Here is a 20,187-nt window from a genome sequence, read left to right on the forward strand (position 1 = left end):
GTGACACATCCCTCCTTCTTCTGGGTTGTGCAGATGTTTTCTCCAGTGTTGCTTATGCTAAACTAAACGTCTAGACACTCAATCTTCTGAGGAAGCACACTAATGAGTCAAAGCCATTATCAGTTATGGTTTTTCTCAACAAAGCTAACAAGAAGCACAGAGGTTAGACATGAACAAACGGATAAAGTGTGTTCAGTGTAGTCCTTAAAGAGGACCTATTGTGTTCTCTCCTTATTTTCTTTCATATATGTGCTGTTACAGTGGTGGATGCTGATACGAAACGTGGCCAAAGTTTCAAACCCTTTTCAAGCCCTAATGTTTAATTTCAAACTGTGTTTTTTTGTCTCTTTTTCCTACTCTTGAATCTGAATCACATCAGTGGGAGCAGCTATTCCTAATGTTGGTTGTCTCATAGCCAGCTGCTCCACCCCTCTGCTGCTCGAACCTCCTGTCTACAAAGGGCAAAACCAATCAGAAGAAGAAAGCTGGCTTAAAGGGAGGTGAAAGGAGGTGAACAGCAGATGAGCTGAGGTTCTTCACCGAGGCCCAGTTTGTTTGTTTTTTTTGTTTAAACTCTGAATCGTGCGTAGTTGTGGCAGTATCATGTCCCCTTTAATTCAAAACTCCATGCTGCGTGTGCTGCAGTCTCATCTTTGATGTCCCCTTCATGCCTGCCATTTGTGGCCACAGTTGTGTTGTGACTAACTGTGATGATCAGAGAGGCTTCTGTAGTGCGACGTTTGAAAGATCCCACCTCTGCGGGGGCACGGAAACCATGCTCGTTGTGATGCTAGCACGGCTGCAGCAGTTTTGGAAATTTTGGCCTGCTTTAAAAAAAAAAAAAAAGTCTGCTTGCTTAGTTTTAATTGTAGTTCCTTTAATTGTAGGTCAGCTTATTTGTTTCACATTGTAAAAGTGCAACGTTTATGTTAAGCATGAAAGGGATTTTTCTGTTGAAAATGCATACTAATGACAGTTCAGTTATACCTCATACACGGACATGAAGAATATGTTCATGTTGCTAACTCTTACAGAGAAAACCCTGCTGCTTTTTCACACCTGGAACATTTGCATGGCCCATTAAATGATACCAACAGTTTATTCTGACAACATTTTAGCTGCTTGCTTTATTTTAGCAGTTTCAAAGCATGATGTAGCCTCATCGTACAGAAGCACAGCAGCTCCATTAGGCAGCACAGCAGGCAGATTAGTGGGATTTGTCTCAGCTTGTCTTTTAAAATATAAATCCCTGGTGTGAGGATTTTTTTTTTTGGTCTTCATAGTTGTACTTGTTCAAACGTGCCTCTGTGTATTTAAACAGTTTGTAAAGGGAACATTTTCTTTTGTTTCATGTTGTTGCCATCAACACTTGCTTGGTGTTTCCATGCACAGTGTACAGTTTTTAACACTTAATTATGCTGGGTAACCCTGAAGACTGCAACAGTGCCATAAAAGGCTGATGGGGTTGACGGGGGTAACCGGGGTGGTGTGGACACCCAACTTTGTGAACACGAGGCAACTTAGGAATTTCAAATTGATGCCATAGGTGATAACTGACCTCTTCTAAGGTCAGAGGTCAAGTTCTGAAAATCTTGTGAATGTGATAACTGAAGGAGGATACCATAGGTGCATCTAATAGGAGGCTGAGGGGGAGCATTGATAGGCAGTAATTTATTTACATTTTTTAAAATCTAAGGGCAGAATTTTCATGGGATGCATTGTTTTTGTAGCAAATGAGCTGAGCACATCATATGAAGCCAGCAAAACACAGTTTTCAGTTGTGCAACGCTACTGCGCTGCTGTGAGATGCATCGAGTTGGTTTGATGATAACATCAAAGTACAACTGTAACGTATAATGAGGCTATACTCGGCGCTAGCTGAAGGGCGAAGGCGTGAACACGGTTAGAGTCGGAGCTTCGCAGCATGAGGCTGGGTCAATTTTAAGGGAGAAAAGTGCAAAGGGAAGACAGTGCCTTTGGTTGCAAAAGTTTACACAGCAAAAAAAAAAGTATTTTTGTAGGACTTAATTTTTACTTAAATCCAAATACAGTAAGAGCTGTATGAAGCCACAGCAAAGTATGTTTGACGTGCTGGCCTGTGTTTATCGTGTGCAATCATCATTTGGGGGGGGAAAAAGGAAACATAGGAGCCCTTTTGGAGAACCGTAAATGTCTTTATGTGTGAATTTGTATGAATTTGTTTCTCCAGCGTGCCTGTGTTTGGTTCAGACTGTATGTGAGGTCATGCTCTGTCCGACATTATTCTGCACGTTCTTATGTGTGTGCACTCACAAACACACACACTGAGTCAGTGTCGTTTCAATGCTTTTTGGTTTGTTTTGTGCAACTGTGGGGTGTTGTTACTGTAAAAAACAACAACAAAATAATTAAAAATCTAATGTCATCTCAACATCATTGTTCTAAATATACAAAAAAAAGCTTGTTTGTATGAAGATAATGGAAAAAAACTGCATTTCAACCTTACTCGTGTTTTTTTTTTTTTTTTTGCAAGTCAGTCATCTTTAACAAAAACAAACTTCTGTTCTTTGGTCTTTTTTTATGTGAGTGTTCACATTCATTCAGTTAAAAATGATATTTTTCATTTCTGTGAAAGTGCAAAGAATTGACTTTTATTTATTGGCAGAAATAAAAATCATGAATAAATGCTGCTTTCTTTTTTCAACGGGAGCCTTGAACACTTTGTTTACACGGCAGTGCAAAAACCATAGCGTACTTCATCTCAACTGATGTTAAAAACACAAATGTCATATTTGAACTTGATGGCACATTTTAGAAGTATTCATGTAGCTGGAATTCAGAGAAATAATGTTGCGGGGCAGGAAAGGTTAATCTGCTCTTCTTTAGTGTGATTATGTGCAATGCTAACATTAATCTACCAGACTGCGAAAGGTTACACAATGTAAAACACAACTATCACTTTGAATGAGAGCTGAGAATCGTGGTGAAAAACACATGGCTTGTAAGAGAATAACAGGAAACCAGTGCAGCCCACAAAAATGTTAACAGGAAATGCTGACCGTGTCTCCAGTGTGAACACTTCAGCTCGCCACTTGCTTTAGTTTGTTTGTGCTTGTATATGTTTGTGATTCATATCACAGGTGGGACAAGCACCTCTACTTTTATTCCTCAAGGTGTCAGTGTGGACAAGTTTATCACCATCTTCCAGTCATTTTGTCGTGGCTGCCAGTGCTGATCTGGGCACCTATATACTAGAGCAAACCTAAATATTCGTGGCTTTAGTTCAAACTGAAAAGACGAAAAGTGTACCATAAACATGGCATGTCTTAAATATGCTTCCTGATTATGCCCAGTTGATTATGTCAGGCAGATAAGGTGCTGTGATGTATGTGTGATTGGCTGGAAACCCACCTTGATGATATACCCTGACAACAAATCAACAAATCTAAGTTTAATGATGCAGGTTCCAGCTGAAGGACTGACCCTAGGGACAAATGATGGTAATGTGAACAAGTGAATGGCAGAAAATAAATAGTTTAGATGAGTAGAAACAAATGAACAATAACCCGTTTTCTGCTTCTTTCATTTATTTTATATAACTGATGTCAGTCTGTGGGGACTGACATGAGTGGACATGAAATAAGACGGTCTCACAGTGAGAATTACATTGAACATGTGTCCAAAAAGACGTTCTTATCATTATTGTTGCTGACTACTATAAACAACATTCACTTTTTATTCCAGTCACGGAATAACCAAAGCCGGATAAGCAGTCACTGCTGTTAGATCATCAACGGCACGACCTTAAAGGTGGAACAGACTGTATATAAAAGATGGATGTAACCCCCATGACGTCACCCATGGTGAGTGAGGGTCATGCTGCGTTCCATTTGTCTCAGAAGTGAGAACTGGGAGTGATTTGACACAAGTGTGGAAAAACAGCACAACACCTGTTTTTGCTCTTCAAAACATCGCTGCAGTGCTTTCATGGATATTGGCTGGTCAGTGCTCTATGTATGGCTTATTTAGCGAGTCACAAATACACAACAGTGTATACACAACTTCAAATGGAGCGCACTGTTAGATTTAACCATGAAACTGAGGCCCACGGCACGCTCACTGCCTTATGACTTGTGAGTCGTGAGCAGAGATGGGCAGTAACGCGTTACTGTAATCTGATTACTTTTTTCAAGTAAGGAGTAAAGTAAGGGATTACTATTGCAAAAACGGTAATTAGATTACCGTTACTTTCCCGTAGGAACGCTGCGTTACTGCGTTACTAAAACCGTGATTTTTTTGCGAGAATGTCTCATGACAGTGACGTAAGCGAGTGCGACGTTCGTGACAACAGCTGTGTGCAGATCAACAGTGGATCATGTATCGAGTGCGGGAGAGAGTATGAGCGTGCAGCGTTTAAAGCGAGGAAGCACTGACCTTACTTTGAGTTTGATTCCATAAAAAGTGACAAAAACATTAGCGTCCGTTGTGCGTGGGAAGAAAACTTTTTACAGCGAAAAAACACCCTAAACAAGCACCGAGTGCGCTACGGCATAATGGGAAACTCACAGAGAAACTCACGGATTCTTCAACTGACCGCTGCGGCACACCTGCACCAGAGCACACCTCCGCCTGCCCCACTCCTGCTTTACAGGTGAAAATAGAGCAACAGGACCGCTGAGTCTTTGACTTTATTTATTTTCTGCTGTGTTTTACTTGCATCTATTTGAAAGACTGAGTGTAAACACAAAAAATATTTTATTTTATGTGCTGGAATGTGCAGAAAATAGGTTTAAATGTTAAACTAATTTCTTCAAGTTAGAGAATGTTGCATATAATTTCATTTTTGCTTGATGCATAAAGTTAAAAGATTAACACTGATAAAACAAGTTTAAAAAAAAGAGACTTTTCCATTTGATTACATTTTGTATGATGGATTATGCAGAAAAAGTAGAATTGGGCTGAAAAGGGCAGAAGTAATCAGTAAAGTAACTGGATTACTTTTTGGGGGAGGTAATCAGTAATTAGTTACTGATTACTTTTTTCAAGTAACTTGACCAACACTGGTCGTGAGTATACGCTGATTTATCCTGTTTTGTGACTCTAATAATGGTCATATTTACAACGTGAACCCAACTGTGACCTGAAATTAGTAACTGAGCACATAAAGTCATAATGAAAATGTTTATTCTCGTCACAGAGAAAGGAAAGTAACATTACTTATTTTTCTTTTAACAGCCTGATAAGTCTCCCCCTGCTGGCCATTAGAAAGAATGCAGGTTTAAAGCAATACGGCAATGGCTCACTTTTTAGTGTATACAGTTTAATTAATGCTTCATTCTCAAATATTACATTATGTATCAATGTTTGGAGTGCTTTTAATATTCAGATTAGTATTTGTGTTTTGTGCTGCATTAAGCTCTGCAGTCCAGAGGGCAGCGTAGTTTCATTTTCCTTCACAGCTTTAGTGACATAACTTTGTCGGGTTGTGTGTCTGCACTTCCCTTGTAATATCTAACGAATGCTATCAGGGAATTTCCTCAAACTGACACAAATGTTTATGTGGAATCCAGGACGATTTAAAAAGTTTTTAGTGGTTAGAAGTGAAGGTTTACTCAGATGAAATGATGACATCATAAAGGTTAAACATCGCAGTTTTGCAACAAAAAGACTTTTCTGGCTGTTATTTATCTGTTATTAATGCACGACTCAGGATTAGAAGGTGAGAGTTATTCATTTGCTGTCGTCTGGAGAATCAGTTTTCTCACTCGTTAGAGTGTCGAGTCATTTTAAACTATGACTGCCAGAGCTTAGCTATTTGTGTTTTTAATTTATTGGTTTTGCATGCATAAAAGATTAAAGTTAGCTGAAGATGTAAATCTTAGAAGGAAAGGAGAATACTTTGTAAAATATACATTTCCCAAACCCAAATTCAGCAGGAGTTCAGTTAGCACCGTGTTTTAGCAAAACTCACTAACAGCAAATCTTCCCAGTGAATGTCATATAAAATGCTTCTGAACACCAAATACAGATAATTTTTCATGTTAAATAAACAGATTGAGCCTGCATCTTTGTAAAGTTCATGCTTTGTTTAATGCATCTAGTTTTACACATCAGGGGCAGGAGTGATGGATTCCAAACCAAGACTTATTTGATATTTGATGGTTTAAAAACATGTCTGTGATTGAGAAACACAATGAAACTGCTTTGTGGGTTATAAAATGTTATATAATGCAAATTTTTCTTTTTTCTTTTTACTGTGGGGTTCATAAGAATATATTTACCTCTCTCATTTGGCAAATATGAAACTACAGCTGCCAGCTTAGCTCAGCACAGTGGAAACAGTCCCCCCACCTTTAGGTAAGGGTAACAGAATCTGCCCACAGTCACCTGTAAAGCTAACTAATGTGCATGTTTCACATTTGTGAGAGCTAAGACTAAGCACCATCTCTTACAGGCAGGTGTGGGCAGTCATTTTTTTCCCTTTATGAGCACAGCTGAAAGCAATGAATCTGTTTGATTGACGCTGGATCAGTATAAGAGTCGTTGGTGCAAGGAGGTGATGCGACTGATCGTCTTGGTTTTCCAAAGTGAGACTGACTTTGGCTTTGAGCCCCCGGCTGAAGAAAAGAAGGGCTTATGTTACACTCCTGTCAGAAGCTCAAAGCAGACCCTGCAACCGTATCCTGTGATACCTGTTGAAATGTGAATCTAATCTAAAGACAGATTTCAGGGCCTAGGCTATTGCACACCTATTGTTTGATGTATCCTGTTTTAAATGGTTTTATTTTTTCCTCCCTGAGATAAAGATATTTAATTCAAGTTTTTCTTTTTCTTTTTAATAGTGATACAGAGCATTGCCCTTGTAGATACCAATCTGGTGTGGTTTTAGGGTTGCCAAACCCTGTTTTTTTCTTTGCTTTTTTTGGTTCTAGACCGGCGATATCGAACTCATTCTATTGAGCCACATGCAGCCCGCTTTGATCTTTGGGTCAAAGCGGTCAAACGACATAATAATTGTGTAAAATGACACAAAATTTGACGATAGTTCATTGCACACACTGTCCTATAATTATTGTTATTCATTTAGAGTGGACTTAGTGGAACAACAGGAACGTTTCCTGTCATTTAATTGTTTATCTGTTAGTTAAAAACTTTTCTTATTGATAAAGACTGCCCACCCCCATTGCCAGTCTTTATCAATAAGAAAAGCTGTAAAACTTATGGAAATACAGTTAAAAGTTAAATATTTATGCACTCCTTACATTTACTAAAGCCGTCCAGTGGGCCGGAATCGAGTCTTCGCTGGGCTGATTCTGGCCCCAGAGCCTTATGTTTGACTAGACAGTGGAAGTGCTGCAGAGAGCTGGTGTGGTTTTTCTCACTGCTTCTTGCATGCAGTGCAGTAGATCTAAGCGGTAGAGGCCACTTGAGACTTCTTGACAGATCTCGCTGTTTTTTCTGTGCAGTTGACGTGTGAACATGTGGTGATTGTTTTTTTTATACTTACTGCAGAAAGCACACTGCCCATTTTATTTAGTTAGGCCACTCACTGCTGTGCAGTATTTAAATTATTTAATATTTAACTCATTATTTGTTGATTTCGTTAAATGTATTGTTTTGTCTTCTTAAATCGGTGACGACTTCATATTTTCTTAATATTAATATTGAAATTTTGAATCTGAATGCGCGTGTATGGCTCTTCTTGAACCTAAAATTAGTATAAATTTATACTAGTAAAACAAATGTTTTAACTTTATACTATTAACAAAGTGTCATTGGGTTTTACAGTGTTGTGTGGATTTTTTTCAGCCCACCAGTGAAATCTGGTAAAGCTAGGAGTCTTTCTTTTTATATAAACATTTTGATCTTGTTGAGTATGTGTTTATCTACAAGGACAGTTTTGTGGTAAATTGCTTTCGAGCTCGACCGGGTACAGTAATACTCGGCCGATTCATTCCTTCTCTTCACTGGGCTTGATGAGGTATCCACTGAACGTTATGTAGATATCTACATCGTCACTGTAAATGGCGTTCTCTCTCTCCCTCTTGTACAGGCGGACCCACACCTCATCGTTCAGCTCCAGCTCCAGCATCAGGCTCTGACTCTGCATGATTGAGCGGTCGCTGGGCTGAGCGTACACAATCGCCCGCTCTGTGTCGTTCTGCATTATGTGGAGGTACGTCTCCTTGAAGTTCCACGTGTGGATGTTGACGTTGAAGAAGTAGATGCCTGGGATGTGGCAGACGAACGTTCCCTTGAACATGTTGAAGTGGTCGTCGAGGTTAACGAAGACCGTGTCGAACACAAGTGCCTGATAGGAGTCCAGGCTGTGAAGGGATTTTCGACGGCCAACGGAGAAAGCAGAGTACTGGACTTTGCAGGGGTCTCCTGGGAGACCAGCCTGACCCTTAGAGCCTTTTGATCCCGATGGCCCAATAGAGCCTGGAGGTCCTTCAAGTCCAGCTTTGCCTGGTGTGCCTCTCTCACCACGGTCTCCTTTGTCACCTAAAGTGAAAATAATTACACGACAGTATGAGATCATTTTTAAAAAGTCCAAAACCCAGAACAGTCGTTTGATCCTGTTTGAAACTCTACCCATAGATGGTAGAATCATGCCCTTCAGAAAAATGGTGAGGATGAATTTAGCAAATAACATGTGTGATACTGTCATGTCACCAAGGAATGCTTCCAGCACCTTGCTGAATCTGTGTCATGAAGAATTAAAGCAGTTCTGAAGGGAAAAGGGCAAACCAGTATGAACCTGGTGGCCAGTGAAGTTGAAGCAGAGCTTTTAACATGAATGCCGTTGGGGGGGGGGGGGGGGGGGGGGGGGGGGGAATTGAACTAAAAGTACATGTAAGAAAACTGTCATCTTGCAAATGAAAGAGCTTTGCAAAGAAAGCTGGTCTAAAATTGTCTTTGAGGCTGTCGGATAATCATCCAAAACCTGCAATATGTTCTGTGAGTGGTGTGATGCTTCCTTCTGATGCCAATGACCAGCTTGCTTTATCATAACAAAGAGCATCATGTTAGCTGATGTCTGTGCTTGAAAAAATAAAAACAAACAAAAAACAGGTAACTGGATTTATTTAAGTTTTTGAAGACTTTTCACCTCTAATCTAAAAACTATATTTGCTGATATTTTTTGTTGAATAAAGTATTGAAATAAATAGTTTTCCCTCGCCGTCCATCATCTTTATCTATAGTCTCAAACACGACCAAATACTTCAGCACAGCCATACTTTCTGTTTTTGCACATTATACAGTGTAGAAACACTGGGCCTGTTGTGTTGTCTTTGGCTCGGTTGTCCAATGACCTGCATGGCTTCATAAACATGTTGCCTTCACTCTTTTTTTGTTGCCATAAATTCCATCCCAACATAACTCTTTATAAAACAAGACCTCTCCTTAAATTTCAAATACACATGTTTAAAAGTGTTTTTTCCCCCAAAATTCTGGCTTTATTGTGAAAACCTGTGAGTCTGCAGATGTTCTACTACATATATTACACAGGTTCACACAGAAAAATGATTTGGTGCTTGGTGACTTGACTTGACCTCAGATGGCTGCTATAGATGTGTTACCTTTCAGAATGGTCATGTTGATATATGTGCGGACCTCAGGGGCATAACTACTTGGCTGGGCGCCGCTGCCCTCTGCTGGCTCCAGGTGATCACAGCAGTGTCTGCAGGGGACTGGAGGAGGCACCGTGGCCACCAGGCAGGACAAGGACAGGAGCAGGAGGAGGATGCCCGACATGGCTGTAACTAAGGTGAGAGCAGAGAGTTAATATCTGAAAAGGGACTCGAGAGACTTTTCTATATTATCTGGAATTTGTGTGTCATCATCCTGGTGGTGTCCTGGTGACACTCACTGTAGCAGAGTTTCATCATCCAGTTTCCCAGACGTATGTTAAGTCTGCTTGTTGGCTCAGACTCAGCAAAGACCTTCAGCGAGAAAGGTTTCTAATCCTGGATTATTCCACGTCTGGGAACTTGAGCCTGCACTTCTAGCTGTCTTTTTACTTTCTGAACGCGATAAGTCGCACAAAGCATGTAAGATAAAGTCATGAAACTTTACCAGTTTGTAGCTGAAATCAAAATGAAACCCAAGTGGTGTAATCACATAGTGAGATGGCCTATATGTGGGATGTCAGTTGTTGGACAGCTGCTTTGAAAGTGAGATAATGATGTCAGAAGCTGGAAAAAGAAAGAGGAATCTGAAGCAGTGAGCCAGCAAAAACATGCATCAACCTGGGAAGAAAAATCAGGAGACTGGAACTGTGGAAAAAAAATCAAGTAAAGCTTTTTGTTTTTTTCAAGACAGTCAGTAAGTTTGAATATGAGTTGACCAGGCAGCCCAGCGGCCTTTTAATGGTCAGTTAAATGTGATTCTGAGAGTATACCTCAATAATAATAATGCTGTTAATAAAAACAAAACTGGGCTTTCTGGTATAGTCATGCCAAACCAGATGTTTCTCTGGCCATATTTTACCATGACTGCACAGCCAGCTAGACAGTGGCCAACAGGAGTTTGAGACTGGGCATGCTAGTTTTGCCTCATAAACACCTGCTCCTCTTACTTCCTGCGTACTTTACTCGCTTCTTCTACAAACCAATCTTTGTAGCTGGTTTTTGTTTTAATCTCACCATCTGTACCATCCACAGCTGCAGAATTTCTTTCGAAAAAAAAAACTCTATTCACAGACTGGCCTACATATAAACAGATGTAGCAGGAACTACCGCAGACACTGTTTGCGGTAGTTGCTGCTACAGTGTGTGTCACCAGAACCAACATTTTTCCTCCATGACAGACTCGCAAATGAGCAAATGAATGAGAACCAGCTGCTTAACCTAGTCATTGTGTGTTATCCACAGAGATTTAACATTGCAAAAGGAATCTGGACTGCAAGAACCATAAATCGTTTGAAAAATGACCCTGGGCTTTTTTTGTTTTCAGATAGCAAACTCTGGAGAACTGGGGGATAGGTGATGGCCGTCTGCCAGACTCTCTGTGTTCAGAACAGGGTGTACTGCTGTGTTTATAGGACAGCTCGGTCCATAACCACAGTTGCATCCTTTACGCACAGGTGGCTGCTCAGCTAAAGACCACGAACGCAACCTCTGCACGCTCTTAAAAATAACTTGCTCTTGTTGTTTTGCTATAATCAAGAGAAGAAACAAAGTAAGAGCCACCATGAAACAAAGTAAGTCTGTAATGCGCCTTAGCAGATATGAAATGCCGGTATCCACCTTCACAGCGGCCGATATTTTCCGAATGTTTACTTGGCACCCTCAGGAAAGGGTTCTCGTGTAACGCTGTATCACATCGTACGGGTTTTCCTGAAATGTTACATTCACATTTATTTGCATATTTCTATGGGACATTACTCTTAATAATCATAGGGGCAAAATAGAGGCGCAACCACAGAGTACTTGAGAAATGCCATCAAAACATCAGGACACTATCAGATGCAGAGTCAAAATTGTGTATAAAATGCATGTTTTTAAGGTGAAGACTTGGATTAAGACTTCACAACAAAAACAGGATTTTTGTAAACGGAACTAATAATTTGAAAATGCTATTTAACCCCCCCCCCAATTATTTATTTATGTTTTTGCCTTGAATTAATCCTGATAAGGACTTAGTTTTCAGGATTCAGCTGTGTCTAACTCTCTTTCCTTTTCTTTGACAGTCCATTTCAAAGGGACACTTTCCTAAATGAGAGAAGCAGGAGGTTTTCTGTGTCTGAGTCATATTTTAGCACTTATGTGTCCACCTTTGTGCTACAGACAGCTCTGAGAGGGTTTGAATGGTTGAGTTGCAGTTGATTAAACTAAAGGTCATCTTTTTTTGTTCACCAAATCCAAAAAGTAACAGAGTCCAAGGGTAAAATGATGAAAACACAAGAAGAAAAGAAGCAAAAGAACACGGAGAACAAAACAGGAACAAAAACTGATGACACGACAAGAGCAATAAGAAGGACAGGGCTATTTATACACCGAGGACTAATTGGGAGAAGGTAAAGAGGGGAGGGGAATGAGACGCAAGTTAATGTAATCAAGACAACCAGGACAAACTGGAAGTTTCAGCCAAAACAAGATGACTCACTCCAAACATGAGACAAGCAAACACTGGAGGACAAAAGTTAGCACAGAAAGATGAGCCAGAGGGTGGGGATGGCAGAGAAACACCAAGGACACTCAAAGTACCCCTAATAAAGATCAAGAGCAGAAGCAAAAATAAAGAATAGAGAATGAAAAGCAGGAATGAAAAGTCCAAACACAAAAATCAAAGCACAACAATAACAGGATAACCTGAACTCAAATATATTTAGGGAGAATTCAAAATCCAGAACAAACACGATGAGGAAAATCCTCTCAGACCACCTCTGTGAGCAGTCTAATAAAACCGATAAAAACCATCCCCATGGTGTGAGGTCAGCTGACTTCAGGAGTTCTAACAATAAAACTATGACTCCATCCTACAGTTCGTCTGTCTGAGGTGCAGAAAGCACCATATGCTTGGAGCAATTCATAGTTACGTAACGCTAATCAGGGGTTGGATTTAGCGCTATGTGGGTAAATGTGCACTGTTTTGCAGATCTTTAGGAGTCTCACATAAATTCTGCTGATCTGCTGCTTCAAATTAAATAAAGTAGAAAGCAACAAAAAACAAAACAAACGCTCCTTTCCCAGGTTACAGGTTACATTATTGGTCATTTGTGCTTAAACTTGAATTTATAATAATTGATTGTGATTATAGATTGATGATTCCCCCCACCCACCCTCACCCCAACTGCCTGAATGGTGTTTTCTTCCTTTCTCACAGTGGAAATGTGCTGCTTGCTTGTATTTGGGTCCTTCTGGGATTTACCCAGATGTTTGACATGGCTCACGCTCTGACCAAGGGTATTACATAAGATTTTCTCTTTTTTTCTTTCTTGCGGAAATCTCTACTTGAACTGGAAACTTGTAAATCAAACGGGATTTTCTCCTAATATCACGATGAAAGGCATGTTTACATACCGATGCTTCTTATTTCATAGCATCCATAAGTACATGCAGTTATTATGCTGGCTGTGTAGTCCACACTGCAGCATTATACAAGTTAAAGCCAAACTGTAGTTAGTGAAGCCTCCGTGCTTTCTAGCAGACTGTCATGCATCACAATCTCACATCACCGCCACAGCGCTCCCATGCAGCCGACTGATCTCTATCTGAATGACTCACCTCGTTCACGTCTGCACTGCCGCTTCACACCACTCAGAAGACTGGGACGGAGGAGGGGGAAAGTCCTGAGTCAGCAGCTCCCTCCCTCCTTCTCTCTCTCTGTCTGGACCTCTTTGTGAATTAGATGTGAAAAGTTTCCTATAGAAAGGAAGTCCTTCTTTTCTCCCTGACCCCTCCTTCGTGGAGCAAGTATCAGTCCGTTCATCTGACAGTAAAAGATGCTCAGTGATCCGGATCTGAGTTTTTTCCCCCCCTGAAACATAAAACTGATGAACATGTGAAGCACCTAAAGCCTTTCATTTGCTCAGAGTTGTATCCCCAATCTGCCAGATGCTAATTAGGATCAAACAACACGCCTTGTTAAAGTTTAGCAGCACAACTTAATGATGATAATACCACCAGCAGCAGCTGGTATGTTTAGGGAAAACTCTTCATATCCTCTAGGGTGTGAGCTTCCGCTGCTGAATATCTGCAAACTTCCAGACCTCTCATCAGGCGCAGCTGCCAGAAGAAAGAGAGGGAGAGCAGAGAGAGCAGGAGTATAAAAAAAGAAGGAATGTCCTAAAGCTTAAGTAACCTACCGTCATATTGTGTATTATATCACATGAAAGGGCACGGAGAGAGCTGTACAACACACTTTTTATATATTCAACTTTACAATGACACCAGAAAGTTTTTCAAAATTACACACGGCATGAATAGATCTTAAAGTCTCAAGTTTTTACATCTTATAGAAGCTAAAGATTTCAGCCAGTCTCGCTTTAATCATATGGGTAAAGATAATAAAATACACCATTTTAGTATGTAATGCTTAAAGGTCATAGGTCAAAAGGTCAGACATCACCACGTTGTTATAAAAACAGGCACAGTTCGTGTTTCTGTTATCTTTATAAGGACCAAGAATAATAAAAACATCATAAAATATAAGATTGATCAGGTACAAGCAGATTGGATTTATCTGCCAGATCCAGTTCACTTTCTGTCAAGACGAATCCCAGAATGGCTGCAAAGCCCGAAGGGCGCTGACCAGAGAGTCCTCAGTGAAGGAGCGACTGGAGCTAAAGCTTAAAATAACCACTTTGCTGTTAATTGAAGTTGTTTTTTTAAATATAGGATTGATTTAACATTCAAAATGAAATGAAACAACCCTTTCTTCTTTCGTCTTTTTCATCATTTCATGCGCACAATGAAAACTGGCACCAAATTTAGAAAATGATTACATGTTTGAGCCTCATTCTTCAGCTTGGAAACAAGTCCATGTCTCTTCAGTTTCAGGCGACATGCTATGTTACGTCAAAGGTCTTTGTTTTTTAAAATAACTTTACAGTCAATGCAGCTCATGGTGATTTATCACCAGTGATGGGTAACGGCGTTGCTAACAGCGTTACTTTTTTCAGTAACGAGTAATCGAACTAATTACTATTCCTATCGTTACAACGCCGTTACAGTTACTAACAAGAAAATGCGATCCGTTACTATTTTTCAACAAACAGACGGTTGAAGCTGTGTTCAGCTTACAGCATCTTATATCAGTTGCACGGAAGTAGCTGTAAGTAATCTGGACGTTACAGCTTTAAGCAGCTGCGCGCTCCCGCCGGCGGTAATCACGATCACTTTTTGGCGCAACACCTGGAGCTAAGGGGGCAAAACAATCACATGAGTGCTGCTGTTTGACTGAGGAAGAATAAAGTAGTCGTGGTAAGCCAATCACATGACCACTTAAAGATAAAGCAACAAGGTGACATACACCAGTTTATAAATTGTGTTGATAGGCCACGTAAAGCCAGAGTCATCATAAACAAAATATATGCGGCGTTTTTTCCTCAATAGTTTCGTCACGTTTACTGTCTAAGGACAGCGCAGCAAGCACTCTCTGCTTATGAGCCAAAACAAACAAACAAACAAACAAAAAAACAAACAGGGGAAGTTAGGAGTGACGGCGAGAGAGAGAGCAGAAAGAGAGAGAGCGAGTTTTGAGATGTGAGAGATTTGTGACGTTTAGCGTGTTTGGAGCGTGTAGTTAATGTGTTGTCTTGTGTAGTTAGTGTGTAGTGTTGTGGATAGTATTGTGTTGTGTGTCAGAACAATGAGGCGATTGCTGTCTCCAGGTAGAGACAGGAGTGATACACCTGCTGCTGTCAGGCCTGCAGGTATCAGGCTGTGATGTTCTCCTTCATAGTGGACAGAAATAGTTTTTTTGGAGTGGCACAAATAATTTGTGAGGCATCTTATTGAATGCAGAACAGCTGATGGTTCTGTAAATAGTTTGAAATGGTTGTTTAAAAAAATCAAGGTAAAAGGTAAATGGATGCAAATAACTTTGTTGTTTGCAAAACTTGTGCAGAGGATTTTAAAATTGACAATTTATATTTGCATTTAAGGTTATGAAATATGATTCAATAAACATGTTTGTGGTTGTTACAGTAAAAAATATAACTTTCTACTCGGATTTTATGTTTTTTGTCTGATTTTAGATCAATTGTGTTAATACAGTATGTAAAAATGAAAACATAACTGTAAATTCAGACACGTGAGGTTGTGCTGAAAAGGATGATACCAAACAAGGCAAAGTAAATAGTTTTCAAAGGTGAAATGTGGAGGGAAAATCAAAAGTGGTTAAAAATGGCCAATTATACCCTGGACCCCAGAGGGTTAAACGTTTTTTTTAAAAGTAATGCAATAGTTACTTTTCAAGTAATTAATTACTTTTAGAATATTGTAACTCAGTTACTAACTCAGTTACTTTTTTGAAGAAGTAACTAGTAACTATAATTAATTACTTTTTTCAAAGTAACTTGCCCAACACTGTTTATCACTGAATTATTTGTGTTTATTTTGTTTTTACAGTTACTCCCGTGGAGTCCCTGAAGTACCTCAAGGTGATCTGTTTTATGTTGAGCACACATTAGCCAAAGACAAGGATGCAATCCAGAATTTCAAAGAAGAATGTCTTTGTCTCCCATTAACTTCCCTGCTATGTGCATTCAACCAGGCATTTAGCCACTGTATAGCCTGAATACCAATGCCTTCATAAAAACAGTGATGGTAGTAATAACAATACCTCATTATCTATTGTAGCAGATGTGGAGGAGGATGAAACATCAGCACCTTACTGCTGTTGCATTGGTTCGTATTTAGAAGTAAAGTCAGAGGAGGTTAGGGATGGTTTGTGCACATGTGGCATGAGAACAGCTGTTGAGCATTACTGCCTGTGGGGCCCGAGGGTTGAGGTAGACCGTTCTTCTGTGTTGGTTACGCCCGCAGAAAATTCCTGTGCTTTTTCCGGCCACTGTTGACTGATAAAGAGTGACATCTGAAATCAGCCGATGCATCTCATTTAGTGTCTGCAGTCTTTGAGTAATCAGACACTGACATCCCAGCACAGCTCACATTTCCTCACTTTGGTGTCTCTCTGATAGCTGCATCAAGTATTTTCCTGTAGACTTTTGCTTATAGAGAATATTTTATTTGGAAGCATCTGGTCTTAAATAAAAACTCTAATTTTTCAAGCAGCAGGAAGAGCATCTCAGAAGCAGCATGCTACTGCACACAGCTTATCCTCTAAGGAGCTGGGGTGATAAATATCTTATGCCACTGACCTTTGGCCTTGCAGGTGAACCACACACACCCGGGTCTAAGGAGCTTGGAAAGAAAAGCGTCTGGACTTATTTGAGTTGCTTGAAGATGTTTCACCTCTCATCTGAGAAGCTTCTTCAGTTCTAAGAAGAGGGGGGAAACTCCCACTGGGTTTATATCTGGGACTCTCCACCATTTGACCTTAGAACTGAAGAAGCTTCTCAGATGAGAGGTGAAACGTCTTCAAGCAACTCAAAGAAGTCCAGACGCTTTTCTTTCCAAGCTCCTTAGACTATACGATGACCTGGATGACTGAGAACCTTCACAGACACACACACACCCGGCTTTAAAATATACTTTAAAATATGAAAGATACTTTATTTGACCTTACTGCTATTTTGCTGCCTAAATGTTGGTGTTTTTGTAATGAGGACTTTGTGCATTGCAACCCTACTTTCCTCTCAGTGTCACCGTTCACCGACCACGCTTACTAGTTACTAGCAATTATTTGCAAATCTCGTAAACACATCATTTATTGATGCAGATAGAAAATGTGTCAAACATTTAAACTGCAACAGTTTAAAGAAAAGTACCTGTACATGTTGAGTTCGATGGCAGCAACAAGTCTCAAAAAAGTTGGGACAGTCCCGTGTTTACCACCTTGTAGCATCGCATCTTCTTTCAATAGTCTGTAAACATGTGGGAACTGGGGATGCATGTTGTCTCGTTCATGTCTGATGAGACGGTCCCGAGACGTTTTTGTTGTATTTCTTATTTAATTCCATAACCTCCATACCATCAGAGATGCAGGTTTTTTAAATCGAGTACTGACACCAAACTGGATGTTTTTAGTCTGGAGGACGTGGAGTCCACATTTTGCAAAAATAATTTTGATTTGTTTAATTTATTTTTACTCATCAGAACTGTTTTCCACTTTGACTCAGTCCATTGTAAACGAAATTGGACTCAGATAAGATGGCGATGTTTCTGGATCATGTTGGTTTCTTCTTTGCATGATAGAGCTTTAAGCTGAATGTGTGGGTGTCGCCGTAAACGAGCTCACAAACAGTGATTTACATAACAGAATAATTCCTGCTTTTTTAAGGCCAGACGATCACAGACATCTAATGATGATTTTCAGCCTTTACTTTGCGCACAGAGATTTCCCCAAATTCCCAGAATCTTTTGATGATACTACGCAGTGTAGATGATAAGATGTTCGGTCTTTGCAAAGTCATTTTCTCACTTTAAACATTTGATATGTTTTACATGTCTGTATATGTGAGTAAAATATGGGGTTGTGAGATTTGCACATCATTGTATTCTGATAATATTTACATTTTCCACAATGTCTCTCCCCTTTGCTCTTTTCCTCTTCGTCTCCTCTCCGCACAAAATCCAAATCTGACTGCTCAACGCTTTCATCCACAACACAGAGCAGGATTAAAAGCGTGCAGCTCACCTATGTGGAAGCACCTGCATTTGTTTTACAGCGACTGCAGTTGTGTAGGCAACCAGGAAGATGACTGCAAAACCTGTTGTTTCATTCTGACATAATTATGGGGAACTGCATTCAAATATGAAAACCAACAGAGAGTTGAAATTTCAGACCTCAAAGCATTCTTGTGGTTCAGCTCAGGAAAAACAAAGAAAGTTGGTGACAAAGCTCACTATTGCTATTTTGAACAAACCCCCTATTGATTTAGAAGAAGACGCTTAATCACTATTCAAAGTGTTTTTTCAGATTTTTTTAACGATACGGGGAAGCAATTTTTAAAAAGCAGGAATGCAATGCTGCTGTGTTCGTTTAACGGACGAGTTGTATTTGTTAAGAAAGTGTTTGGCCTCGGACGTGATCACGACTCCTGTGCATTTGCTGGTTTCTGTTGCTGCTTCGTGAGGAGAGTGAAACACATGGTCACCTCGGCCTCGCACCCTCCCATTTCACTGTGGCTTAGATCCAAAACACAAAACAGCCTGTGGTTTTTCAGCAGAATCTACAGTTCTTTTTCAATCTCTCGGTTTATGTTTTTGCACACACCTCGCTCTTCTCTCTTGCTTTTAAAAAAAAATCTTGGCCAGCTGAAAATCGAAACTTAATGAAGCGAGGTGGATTTAAACGCATAAAGACTCCTAGCTGAATGCCAAATGGATACTCCTGGCATACTCTGCACATAAAAATAAATTTAGTTTTTTAATAAAAGTGGAAAAATTAATGATGAGGTCCGCCCCGAGTTCCTGAAGGCTCTGGACGTTGTAGGGCTGTCCTGGTTGACAAGCCTCTGCAATGTTGCGTGGAGATCAGGGGCAGTACCCGTGGACTGGCAGACCGGGGTGGTGGTCCCCATCTTCAAGAAAGGGACCGGAGGGTGTGTTCCAACTACAGGGGGATCACACTCCTCAGCCTCCCTGGGAAAGTCTATGCCAGGGTGCTGGAAAGGAGAGTTCGTCCGTTAGTCGAACCTCGGATACAGGAGGAACAATGCGGTTTTCGTCCTGGTCGCGGAACACTGGACCAGCTCTTTATCCTCTCCAGGATACTTGAGGGTGCATGGGAGTTTGCCCAACCAGTCTACATGTGTTTTGTGGACTTGGAGAAGGCATTCGACCGTGTCCCTCGGGGTGTCCTGTGGGAGGTGTTGCGGGAATATGGGGTGTCTGGCCCATTGCTACGGGCCATTCGATCCCTATACAACCGTTGCAAGAGCTTGGTTCGCATTGCCGGCAATAAGTCGGACTCGTTCCCGGTGGGTGATGGGCTCCGCCAGGGCTGCCCTTTGTCTCCGGTTCTGTTCATAATTTTTATGGACAGGATTTCTAGGCGCAGCCAAGTGGCGGAGGGCTTTCGCTTTGGTGGCCTCAGAATCTCATCTCTGATTTTTGCAGATGATGTGGTTCTGTTGGCTTCATCGGGTGAGGGCCTCCAGCTCGCACTGGAACGGTTCGCAGCCGAGTGTGAAGCAGCGGGAATGAGGATCAGCACCTCCAAATCTGAGGCCATGGTTCTCAGCCGGAAAAGGGTGGAGTGCCCACTCCGGGTCGGGGATGAGTTCCTGCCCCAAGTGGAGGAGTTCAAGTATCTCGGGGTCTTGTTCGCGAGTGATGGGAGAAGGGAGCCGGAGATCGACAGACGGATTGGGGCTGCAGCTGCAGTAATGCGGACGCTGCACCGGTCCGTCGTGGTGAAGAGGGAGCTGAGTGTAAAAGCGAAGCTCTCAATTTACCGGTCGATCTACGTCCCTACCCTCACCTATGGCCACGAGCTGTGGGTAGTGACCGAAAGAACGAGATCGCGGATACAAGCGGCAGAAATGAGCTTCCTCCGAAGGGTGGCTGGCCTCTCCCTTAGAGATAGGGTGAGAAGTTCGGCCATCCGGGAGGGGCTCAGAGTAGAGCAGCT

At 41.0% G+C, this 20,187-nt stretch overlaps 1 protein-coding gene across 1 annotated transcript; it reads right to left on the bottom strand.

Moving 5' to 3' along the window:
• Positions 1-7,792: 7,792 nt before the first annotated feature.
• On the bottom strand, positions 7,793-13,349 carry c1qtnf6a (C1q and TNF related 6a). Its single transcript, XM_026165534.2, has 3 exons — positions 13,212-13,349; positions 9,564-9,746; positions 7,793-8,484 (listed from the first exon to the last, which is right to left on the bottom strand). Exons 2-3 carry the CDS (start codon positions 9,736-9,738, stop codon positions 7,931-7,933), a joined length of 729 nt encoding a protein of 242 aa, XP_026021319.1. The 5' UTR covers positions 9,739-9,746; positions 13,212-13,349; the 3' UTR covers positions 7,793-7,930.
• Between the last annotated feature and the right edge of the window lie 6,838 nt (positions 13,350-20,187).

The sequence above is a fragment of the Astatotilapia calliptera genome, chromosome 4 (genome assembly GCF_964374335.1).
Source record: "Astatotilapia calliptera chromosome 4, fAstCal68.1, whole genome shotgun sequence".
Taxonomy (NCBI): domain Eukaryota; kingdom Metazoa; phylum Chordata; class Actinopteri; order Cichliformes; family Cichlidae; genus Astatotilapia; species Astatotilapia calliptera.